The sequence below is a fragment of the Oncorhynchus gorbuscha genome, unplaced genomic scaffold, assembly GCF_021184085.1.
Source record: "Oncorhynchus gorbuscha isolate QuinsamMale2020 ecotype Even-year unplaced genomic scaffold, OgorEven_v1.0 Un_scaffold_1362, whole genome shotgun sequence".
Lineage (NCBI taxonomy): Eukaryota > Metazoa > Chordata > Actinopteri > Salmoniformes > Salmonidae > Oncorhynchus > Oncorhynchus gorbuscha.
Window position 1 is genome coordinate 22,762 of NW_025746159.1, and position 12,246 is coordinate 35,007.

The 12,246-nt window shown below is 43.1% G+C and overlaps 1 protein-coding gene across 1 annotated transcript; it reads right to left on the reverse strand.

Moving 5' to 3' along the window:
• Positions 1-365: 365 nt before the first annotated feature.
• Positions 366-5,006, reverse strand: LOC124022373 (cyclic nucleotide-gated channel cone photoreceptor subunit alpha-like). The gene is made up of 8 exons (XM_046337311.1): positions 4,956-5,006; positions 4,647-4,697; positions 4,265-4,432; positions 3,901-3,957; positions 2,760-2,845; positions 2,552-2,653; positions 2,348-2,454; positions 366-2,245 (listed from the first exon to the last, which is right to left on the reverse strand). The coding sequence occupies exons 6-8, from the start codon at positions 2,617-2,619 to the stop codon at positions 888-890; spliced, it is 1,533 nt and encodes a 510-aa protein (XP_046193267.1). The 5' UTR covers positions 2,620-2,653; positions 2,760-2,845; positions 3,901-3,957; positions 4,265-4,432; positions 4,647-4,697; positions 4,956-5,006; the 3' UTR covers positions 366-887.
• Positions 5,007-12,246: the final 7,240 nt, after the last annotated feature.

Below are 12,246 nucleotides of genomic sequence, written 5' to 3' on the forward strand. Positions count from 1 at the left end.
GGCCCTCCAACATGACAATGCCACCAGCCATACTGCTCGTTCTGTGCATGATTTCCTGCAAGACAGGAATGTCAGTGTTCTGCCATGGCCAGCGAAGAGCCCGGATCTCAATCCCATTGAGCACATCTGGGACCTGTTGGATCGGAAGGTGTGGGGTAGGGCCATTCTCGCCAGAAATGTCCGGGAAGGTGCCTTGGTGGAAGAGTGGGGTAACATCTCACAGCCAGAACTGGCAAACCTGGTGCAGTCCATGAGGAGGAGATGCACTGCGGTACATAATGCTGCTGGTGGCCACACCAGATACTGACTGTTACTTTTGATTCTGACCTCCCCCCCTTTGTTCAGGGACACATTATTCCATTTCTGTTAGTCACATGTCTGTGGAACTTGTTCAGTTTATGTCTCAGTTGTTGAATCATGTTATGTTCACACAAATATTTACACATGTTAAGTTTGCCTTAAATAAACGCAGTTGACAGTGAGAGGACTTTCTTTTTTGGCTGAGTTTATGTTTGAATCTAGGTATACTTTTGACCAGTGGAGGCTGGTGGGAGGAGTTATAGGAGGACTGGCTCATTGTAATGGCTAGAATGCAAAACATTTAATGGTATCAAACATATGGAAACAACATGTTTGACTGCGTTCCATTTATTCCATTGCAACCATTACAATGAGCCCATCCTCCTATAGCTCCTCCCACCAGCCTTCACTGCTTTTGACTAGCCAACAATACAGTTTATGGTTATAATCCACTTGGATGGAAAGCTATTTAGATCTAACCAGATCTAAATTGTGAGTATATGAGTTATAGATTTACATTTAATGTCCGTGTCTGTTAAATATGTGGAGTAGATATTCTGCATGTGATTATTTGTCCTATCATCACCTCATCCATCCCCCTGCCTGAGGGGTTTGACCCTGGCCTCCATGTTGCTGATGCGCTGCTTGACCTTGGCCTGGTATGTTGCCCACTCTGCAATCATTCTGGTGAACTTGATCGTCATGACCTCCATGTTGGTCTCCATTGTAAGGACTTTGTTCTCCATTTCTTTGGGGTCGGCCTTGTTTCCCAATTCCTCATCAATGAGGTTGTCTTTCATCAAGATGGCCTTGCCTTTCTCTTCCAGAGCGTACTTGGCGTCAGGGTACTCAGTGAGAGCATCCATCAGGTCGTCTTTAGACAGGGCGAAGAGGTCAGAGTAACCCACGCTCCTGATGTTGGCTGTTCTTCTGTTGCCAGCCTTACTGCCCTTGATGCCCAGGATACTGAGATCTCCGAAGTACGCCCCATCGCTCAGCACACACCACTGTGTTACCCCGTCGTCCGCCACCACAGCCAGCTTCCCTTCTTTGATGATGTACATCTCTCGGCCAATGTCGCCCTTCTTACAGATGTAGTCTCCGGGGCTGAAGACCTGCGGCTGCAGCTTGAGCACAAGCTCGATCAGCAGGCCGGCTTCGCAATCCTGGAAGATACGCACTTTCCTCAGCGTCTCCATGTGGACGTTGATGGCAATCTCAGCCTTCAGCTTGTCCGGCAGGTTCTTCAGAACCTCCTTCTCGTCGCAGGTCTTCTTCTCCGTCCACAGGTAGTCAAACCACTTGACCACCCTGGCCTCCAGGACCTTGGAGACCTTACGAAACTCCATGTACTGCTTGATGGAGTCGATCTTGGCCTGGAACTCGGCGCGTGCCGCGTTCATGTTGGAGATCATGGCGCCAACGTTACCAACAATGGTGGCAAAAATCAGCACGCCCGTGAGGAAGTCGGCGACTACAAACAGGTACTCGATGTCTCTGACAGGGGGCGGGGTCTCTCCAATGGTGGTCAGGGTCAGGGTGGACCAGTAGAGGCAGTAGACGTACTTCCTGGACAGCTGGCCCATCTCGGGGTCAGTGATGTTTGGGTACACCCAGGTGTCTGAGCCGAAGCCCAGGAGTTTGGAGAGGGCGTAGAAGACGCAAGCGTTCCAGTGGATGATGATCAGGATGTAAAGCACAAGGTTGCCGATTCTGAAAATGTTGGGGTAGTTTGTCCTGGTTTCCGTTCGGTCGAAGAACTCAAAGAGGCGCGCCATCTTGCCGAGGCGGTTGAATCTGAACTCTGGATTGTTGTAACCGTATGGAATGAAGGCAAGATCGGTAGGTATCATCGATATGATGTCATATTTAAACTGCTTCTGGGCTCGGTAGTGTTCTTTTAGTTTCACTGGGTCCTTCACGAGCAATCCTTGTTCCAGGAAACCTGTTGATGACATTTCAAAGCTTTATCGCAAATACTAAATTGTTGAACAAGGCTATGTTATGTAGAAATGATTTCAACAACCCTAAACAAGAAGGGTTTTACCTGTCCTAGATCTCACAAACGTGTCAATGTAATAGATGACATCTGAAGTGTAGTCGAGAACCATCCACAGCATTACATAGTTGGCCTGCAGGTCATTGAAACTAGCTCTGGGAGATAAGCAGAAACACAAGAGTATTGATCATTCACAATTACTCAACAATATCTTGGGAAACCCTAAAGCTGGAATTCTAAAACAGCACACACCTTGGCACCAGAAGCATTAAGTTGTAGAATGTTGGGACAGCTACTATTGTCAGCCATTGGTAGTACATATCAGTGGCGGGGTCAATGATCCACACTTCTTTACTGAAATAAACATAAAATACAAGGCTTTTTCCTGTAAACTTATAATCCATTTTTTTGTTTATACATATAAGACTTCCATATAACTATAGAATCTGAATATACTTACGGGGGATCCGGTTTCTTCTCATCCGGTTTCTTATCAGGTGGCTTCGGGGGATCCGGTTTCTTCTCATCCTTCTTCTCGTCTTTTTGCTGAACACATTATTTTTCCACATATCGTTTGATCAATCTCAATGAAGCAGGTACTAACTACAGCACAGCACACTATTATACAAGGGGAAAATAAGAGGATTATCTATAGCAGGTGTACTCAACCAAGCCTCGTTTCACCATCCTGATCTCGCAAGCTAACTCTCTGTTTTTCTATATGAAGCAGCGGAGGCTGGTGGGAGGAGTGGACGTGCTCATTGTAATGGCTGGAATGGAATAAATGGAATGGAGTTAAACATGTGGTTTCCATATGTTTGAAGTGTTTGATACGGTTCCATTCATTCCCTACCAGCCATTAAAATGAGCCCGTCCTCCTATAGCTCCTCTCACCAGCCTCCACTGATACGAAGTGTTAAGAAACAAAAGCTCAGCAGTCTGGATGGTGGATCAGGCTAATCATCTGAACTAACGTCACTCTTACAGATTTGTTTGGTGATATTGGATTGTAATGTTCATGGAGGGTGTTATTTGGTTTAAATTAGATTTTCCATTGCATGAAAATATGTGCAATGATTTATCAAGACCAGAGGGGGGCAGCATGCTACTGTCGGGTCAAAAGAGTAGTGACAGGTCTCTTGGCTTTCTCCTGATATTTCTTTGTAATTTGTCATTCTTTGTCATCCAGTATGACATTTATAAAAACAAATATGTGTCTGATCACAATTATGAAACACAAAATACTTTTGGGAGTGACAGGGGGGGAACAAAACCATATACAGCTATTTATTTACACCCGCAATAACATCTGCTAAATATGTGTGACCAATAACATTTGATTTGATTAGATTAGTTACTACCTACATAGTAAATGAAAGGTTCTGAATACTTATGTAAATGTTATATTTCAATTTCTTTTGTTATCAATCAGCAACAATGTCTAAAAACCTGTTTTTGCCTTGTCATTATGGGGTATTGTGTGTAGATTGATGAGGGGAAAAAACGACATTCATTTTAGAATAAAAAGTTTTAACGCAACAAAATGTGGAAAAAGTCAAGGGGTCGGAATACTATCTGAATGCTCTAGTTGGTCCACTTACTCATCCTTGTTGTTGCAGTTGTTCATATTGTATGCTGCAAGGGGCCATTGACCATTGCTTGAACAAATATAGAAATACACGTGTTAGCTTCAAATCTAAGCAGATATTTCATTTCTAAGTCATTATAATTGCAACATGAGAGAAAGAGAAATTGAGCAAAACACACACACACACGCACGCACGCACGCACGCACGCACGCACGCACGCACGCACGCACGCACGCACGCACGCACGCACGCACACACACACACACACACACACACACACACACACACACACACACACACACACACACACACACACACACACACACACACACACACACACACACACACACACACACACACACACACAGGGACTCACTTCCTCCTGCGGACTTGGTCAGAGAGTCTGGTGTTGGACATGCTCTCTGCCCTCCAGGCCTCTCTGAACTCTGTGTGTGACTTCATGGTTGAGTCTAAAGGAAGGTCATCTGAGGGCTGACTACTGTGAGATGACCAGCCCTTCACCAACACCATGAAGCGAGACAGCCTGAGAGAAATTCATTGTAATGTTGTTCAAATGATGTTCAAACATTGAGAAAACAACTATACATGCATTATAAAACAATGAGAAACAACTATACACACATGATAAATTATGAAGAATAAAAAACACATTAAAGTCTATTGACTTATTTTCATTGTAGTCCTTAAAATGAGCATAAATGTAAATAATGATATGGGAAAAAGACATCTGCACTGACCTGGACATGCCTCCTGTCCCCGTGAAGGAGGGGTCCAGTTGGTCCTCATGGCTGCAGCGTAGAGAGGACACCAGGAAGAGAGTGAGGCCTCCACCAGGCTAAAAATATACACTGAAATTGTACTAGCTTGGGACGTGTCAACGTTTGTGTTTCCTGTGTTTGGAGTATCACTACACTGCAATAAATCATGATCACACAGAATGCTTACTGGCATTCAAAAATGGAGTCTGTGTGTTGTTGGCTCTTCAAAGTAAAAGCTTTCAAATCCTAAACTAAACCCAAGCTGGTAAAATCCTGTACATTTCTTACCTGCTGCCACTCTCAATCTGGTCCAGGTTGTCGGGGTGTTTACCGAACAGCGGCCGTGGCTGGGATAAGACTGCTCCGTGCTGATCTTAGGCATCTTGGTTCACTCTATGGTCCCCAATGCATCAGGCTGGTGGACTGCTGTGAACTGAACAGAATAGTGAGGATACTTTAGAGTAGGATACATATAGGGTTTGATTATTTACATTGTTCACAGTCTCACAAGTCAGAACAACTGTTTGTTAAATATTAAATATACCTACAACTATAACAGAGACATTTCAATGTTGAAGCTTAGAAATTGAGGCAACAATGTTCATATCATTAGTTGTGTACACCCACATTTTATAGTAATGTATCACAACCGTATAAAGTGTATGACTATGATTCAACTATCTATTATAGGATAACTCTAGGTCTAGGATGACTCTGTGACTCTCCTAGAGGGGAGAAGTATGAATAGGGATTTTAAGGGACGGTGAACCACATGTCTCACTGTGGATTTAGAAGGGATTTTTACAGACTTAACTATGGTTTTCACAATCTCACTTCATATAGACTGATTCACGAATTTTATGAATCTACATTGTATCGATGAATGTGTGTTGGACGTGTACTGACCAAGACATTTGCTTAATAACAACAATAAAAAACTCAAATGTGATCTAAAAAAAATACGATTTTTCTTGTTGGTCCACAAGCACACAACAAGTGCATAATAGACTCGCACTAAAGTAATGCTTTGCTTTCCAAAGCGTTACATGCTAATGATTTGGTGTATTGACATGACCTGCCCATAGTATGCCTTGTGTGATGTCTTTGAATGGCCCTGTCTGAACCTCAAATTGAACAACTAAATGAAACACGAGATTAGAGAAAGAATACAGATACATTAGTAAGGCATGATTGTATTATTCTGCGCAACATGTTTTATTTGAAAGCAAAGTCAAAAAATATTTAAATGGAATATGTATTCGTGCTTATTTTTAAAATGTCAAATAACGGATTAACACACATTCAATCTGACATTTTACAACCTGCATGCAAGGAATAATTAATTAATTAATTAATTAATCCACACATTTTACAACACTTTCGGGTAGGCTACATCTCTACTGTTAAGAATTACGAAGGAGACCGAATTAAATCCAATTGATTGACTTTTCCCCTTTCAGAATGTTTGATGTTTCCAATGTTTCCAATGTATCTATAATTTATGTTAACATGTCTTTATGGTTGATTATAAACTATTTCAGCAGCTGGTGATAATAATAAAAATCTGTCAAAAAGGTTCGAATAAGGCCTACATCCAAGTTGTAATTGTTTTAATTACTTTTTTCAAACTTTGAGTTAATTCATTGTGATTTAATTTAGTTGTTTAGTTCATTCTATTTTTTAACACAGTAGTCTGCTTAAATGTGATCTAATCAGAACGTCCTCACAAATTGCCTTGCCAAGTAGCCATAGCTGCTTGGATCTATCCTTTATTGTTGGTCCCGATTAAATGTAGGCTATACGAAAACATTTTATCTAGCTATAACATTTGATGAATTCTATATTATTTGCAACAAAACGGAAAATTGGTTCTTTCTTTAGACTACCACACAATTTGTGCAAATTTATAGTCTAAATGTACCTGAATATAGTTTAGGGAAGGATAGTCCTCAACCAAATGTCTTCGTCAAAGGAACTCTCGACGTGATATAATCCCATGTTTTCCTCCTTTGCTTCATAGGCTACACAAACATTTTCCAATCATTAATTCCTCTTTAGACACGGCCTTACATTACTTTCAAATGTTATACTACTGGACACAACGACTTGGAATTATATTTCAGCACCCAGGCCAACGGACAGCTCCCCCTGTGTCCTTTATTACCCAAGCAGCCTTCTTTAAACCGTAGCGCACTTCCGTCACCTTCATGAACAGTCATTAACTGCTTGGTGGGAAGAAGAGAGAGAAGGGAGGGGTCTGTGAGCGCCACCGCTTGTTGCGAAGTGAAGTTTCTACAACTGGTGGGAAGAAGAGAGAGAAGGGAGGGGTCTGTGAGCGCCACCGCTTGTTGCGAAGTGAAGTTTCTACAACTGGTGGGAAGAAGAGAGAGAAGGGGGGGGTCTGTGAGCGCCACCGCTTGTTGCGAAGTGAAGTTTCTACAACTTGTAACGACTACCACATAAGGGCAGTATTCATTTAGTTTCTGAATTTTTGCCATTAGCCTACAGTTAGGTAAGATAGTACTTGTTCAGGTGGTGAAGTCCTATCATTTATCGTTAGATGTTGCCTGAAATAAATAATGTCGTGCAACAGAGTCCTTTGCAATGGGCCCTAATGTCAGTCACCCCTGGACCAGATGTCAGTTCTTCCACCAGGTTCGACTAAACAAGGTTCAGACCAGCCTTCCATAAGTACATGGTCATGAGAGCATATTAAGAAGGAAGACGGATTTACTCTTTGGCTCCAGTGAATAATAGAGCAGGAGTCAGAAGGATGAGATGAACTGGGGCTTAAAGAGGCTAAAAAGATCATAGTCCATTAGAAATGTAGTGCGTATTTCATACTCACCCCCTCTCCCTGCCTTCTTGAAAATGAATCCCTAGAGTCCCACTTAGCAACATTGCTCCTCCATTGGGACTGAAAGAGGTGCTATGTGTTGCTCCTCACCTGCATAATAACAGATAATAAGAAACGTCCCCTTATGGATTGGATAAGTGGTCGAAATATGGCGTAAATTCCACCTAGCCTATCAGAAGGCAAGGTGAAAATATTATAATATTCCAGACAACTATCCACTCCATTCATATCTACACAAGTGTCTTGTGAGTAGTGGGTAGGTGTTGATTTAGGACTGGGTGATTGGTGTTGTGTCGTATCAGGCAGGTAGTTTACCTACAGTTTACAAATACAGGAAGAGCCAAGTGCCCTTTTCTGCCCTTAGCTTGGTAGGACACGGTTGTCTCTCTTCTTTCCTTCAGCGCAGCCTGGGCCATGAGCTGCTGTGAGATGTCACTGATGTTCAGAATGTCTCACCCACTAGGCTACTCTACTGGATGGCCACAGAGGCCCCACCCACTAGGCTACTCTACTGGATGGCCACAGAGGCCTCACCCACTAGGCTACTCTACTGGATGGCCACAGAGGCCTCACCCACTAGGCTACTCTACTGGATGGCCACAGAGGCCTCACCCACTAGGCTACTCTACTGGATGGCCACAGAGGCCTCACCCACTAGGCTACTCTACTGGATGGCCACAGAGGCCTCACCCACTAGGCTACTCTACTGGATGGCCACAGAGGCCTCACCCACTAGGCTACTCTACTGGATGGCCACAGAGGCCTCACCCACTAGGCTACTCTACTGGATGGCCACAGAGGCCTCACCCACCAGGCTACTCTACTGGATGGCCACAGAGGCCTCACCCACTAGGCTACTCTACTGGATGGCCACAGAGGCCTCACCCACTAGGCTACTCTACTGGATGGCCACAGAGGCCCCACCCACTAGGCTACTCTACTGGATGGCCACAGAGGCCTCACCCACTAGGCTACTCTACTGGATGGCCACAGAGGCCTCACCCACTAGGCTACTCTACTGGATGGCCACAGAGGCCCCACCCACCTGGGAAAAGTGGAGAAGACACAGGGGAAATCCTCCGTCCTCCATCTATAGAACAGAAGCTCTAATCTTAGATTTAAGACTCCAGCATGTCCCTAGATCCACTAATGTGTTTCCCTGGTCCAAGTGTTAAGTCAGTTCTTGTCATGACGGACTTAAGGAACCGCAGAGGCACCCGAATGAATGTGAGAGTAAAGCAATGAATTAGTTGTTCAGACAGTGTTTCTCCACTACCACAGCTATAAATACTTATCAAGGGCTCAGAAATAAACATTGAATTAACAGTCATTAATAAAAGGCTAATTCTGTCCAACAACAATTCCAGAAACTGCATGACCTGTCCTGTTGGCTGTGAGATGTAGGTGTTTACTGGCCATACAATGTTAGATAAAGGGCCAGAAAAGTGATTGTTTGACTGGGGGACATGCATTCGTACCAGGCACCCTCTTCAAGTAGTAGACTAAATCTACACTGGTGTAATATTAGAGGCATATTCAGAGTCCATAGACTGAAATGGTATTGAAGTATTTTTGTTTGTGTTTTATTTGTCTTTACGTTTGAACCTTGTGTACTCCAAAAGCCTCCTTGTGGCCAGACTGCAGTCACTGGCACTGTGGGATTAGTACTTACAAATGAGATTGCCTCTAATCTTTTGATGGTATTTGGACGTTCACAAGAGAGGCAATGACAACTGCAGTCAGCTGGGAAGAAGTTAATAAGAAGAGTCTTCAGGGTGTTTTTCAGGGTCTCCCACAATACAGTTGATCAAGATATCCAAATGTATCCTAATATGGAGGAGACACTTCCTTTTCTCTCACATGAGAAATCACTGATCTTGTGAGATTGTGTGTGTAACCATGATACCAATGATTCACTCCATCCTAGGCGTCATTGTCAATGTGCTGAGGGATCAATTAAAAATCTCTTTGTGCTGGAATAAACAGGCCAATTCAAATCATACACTGCTGTCCTGGAGCATTTCCTAGTATGACCTGGAGCATTTCCTAGTATGACCTGGAGCATTTCCTAGTATGACCTGGAGCATTTCCTAGTATGACCTGGAGCATTTCCTAGTATGACCTGGAGCATTTCCTAGTATGACCTGGAGCATTTCCTAGTGTTTCCATATATTTCAGTTTATTAGTACCGGGTTGGACCCCTCTGCCTCCAGAAATGCCTGAATTCTTTGGGGCATGGAAACGTTGCTCAATGGGACCTAACGTGTGCCAGGAAGACGTACCCCAAACCATTACACCACTGCCACCAGCCTGTAACGTTGACATCAGGCAGGATGGGTGATGAACTCTTACTGCTTTTTGCCAATTCCTGATTCTGCAATCAGCATGACGCAACAGGAACTGTAATTTGTCGGACCAGGCAATGCTTTTCCACTCCTCAATTGTCCAGTGTTGTTGATAGCGTGCCCACTGGGTCTGCTTCTTCTTGTTTTTAGCTGATAGGAGTGGAACCGGGTGTGTGACAAGAACAGAGGAGTTGTGCGTTCCGAGATGCCTGTACTGCGCCTTTATTTGCCTGTTTGTGGCCCGCCTGTTAGCTTGCACGATTCTTGCCATTCTCCTTTGACCTTTCATCAACGAGTTATTTTCCCCACAGGACTGCCGCTGACTGGATGTTTTTTGTATCTCGCACCCTTCTCGGTAAATCCTAGACATTGTCGTGTTTTAAAAGCCCAGGAGGCCAGCCGTTTCTGACATACTGGAACTGGTGCGGCTGGGACTGATGATCATACCACGCTCAAAGTTGCTTAGGTCACTAGTTTGGCCCATTCTAACGTTTAATCGAACAGTAACTGAATGCCTCGATGCCTGTCTGCCTGATTTTTATAGCAAGCCACAGCCACTTGACTCACTGTCTGAAGAAGCCAACCATTTTCGTGAATGGGGTGGTGTACCTAATAAACATCCCTATACATGGGCTACGCACTTAAGACCCCATATGTGTTAACCAAACCACACATTCAAAGACTCACGAAGGACACACATCAGGGAACTAAGACATTCATAGTAAAGTCTCTGTACAATACCCCAGATATAATAATAATAATAATACATTTGATTTCCAGACACCTTTCAGGACACTCATCTTACATTAAAATGCCTACATAAAATCTAGTGCATATCCTCAGCCAGATCTAGACAGGACTGTTAATATGAGAGGATGTAAATTGGGATGAGTGAAGAGGGCATGGCTCTTCCTTTGGGTTTCTTCATATTATCTCATAGGCTCAATCCACTTTTGCAGGTTTAGTAAAATGGAAAGACCCACAGGTAGGTCAGGGGTGGCCAACCATCCTCCTGGAGAGCTACAGTACTGGGTGTCTGTAAAACAACAACTATTTGTTAGATATTATGCTTCATTGTTGGCTAACCTATTAATTTATTTTAACATTTCATACAGATGGCTGGTCATAAAGTTTAACATTTGTGGCATAATATAAATTATTATGATGAACAAAACATTTGAGCTTTTTTCCACTGAGGATCAATCAAATTCATAATCTGTTATCTACATAATCTGTTATTTACTTGCCCTGTGCTGTAAAGCCTAACCCATCACCTTCCTGTATGTCTCCAGCAGTGGAGGCTGCTGAGAGGACGACGGCTCATAATAATAGCTGGAATGGAGCATAATGGCTGGAATGGAATGGTATCAAACCAGTCACTCAATTCCAACCATTGTTATGAGCCGTCCTCCCTTCAGCTACTTCCACTGGACTCCAGGCAGTTGTTTATTCTATTGTGTTGTGGGTAAACGCAACAATAATTGCTAAACCCATGTGTATTTCTAATTGCTTAACCATCTTTCGCTTCACTCCATTCACACCACTGGGTCCCTGATCTGCCCTACTAACTGTGCAGTTGTCAAGCTAGAGGAACACCTTTGTGTCCTGGGGGGCCTGTATTATCTCCCCTAGGACCCAGCACTAGGGCATATGGACCTTGCACGGAAAACAATTGGCCATATATCAGCAAAACAAATTGAATGTCTGCATGCTGATTGTTGCTCCCTTCAAATAAACTCAGGGAAGGAGTCACAAATGATATGAGGTACATTTACTTTAGTGTATTAAAGTCTATCATACATTATAACTTGGATTTGATGGTGTCATTGGCTTTTGGGTCATACAAATATGTTGTGAGTGTGTTTTCCCCCATTCTCGCTAATTTTATTTTGGCATATTGAAATTTGATTGGGAAATGATGTAGCATTGCTGCCCTCTGGAGTTTAAATGTATTATTCCACTTGATCTTCACCCAACAATTTAATGAAAAGCAAAGCATAAGGATGATAATCAGATATTCATAATTGATTAGTAATGCCTGACCTGTGTCTATAAATTCCTGTCTGTCATGTGAACTGATAGAGATGGTGGTTGTTAAGAGAATATAGACACGTTATACATAGCGCCTGTCTAGTCTTAACTAAACGTTAAACTGCTATAATAATAAAAGAGAGAAATCTATGAAGGCTGGAACTGCTGATAAAAAATATGTATGAACATGGAACATAACTTTTATGTCTGTTGCATTTGAAATAGAAAATAGAAATTAAGGATGTAAAAACACTAAAACGTGTGAGAAGGTCGAGGGGCAAAGACCAAAGTACTTGCTCTTGTGCTGTTGCCAAGTGCCAACTGCACCGTTCACAGTGTCCACAAA

Bases quoted from the DNA above. Each gene is read 5' to 3' on its own strand.
- LOC124022373 (XM_046337311.1), bottom strand. From the start codon at position 2,619: ATGTACTACCAATGGCTGACAATAGTAGCTGTCCCAACATTCTACAAC. The intron at 2,455-2,551 runs GTGTGTGCTGTT...CTTATCTCCCAG, and splicing joins TTAATGCTTCTGGTGCCAAG to AGCTAGTTTCAATGACCTGC. The intron at 2,246-2,347 runs GTAAAACCCTTC...TGTCATCAACAG, and splicing joins GTTTGTGAGATCTAGGACAG to GTTTCCTGGAACAAGGATTG.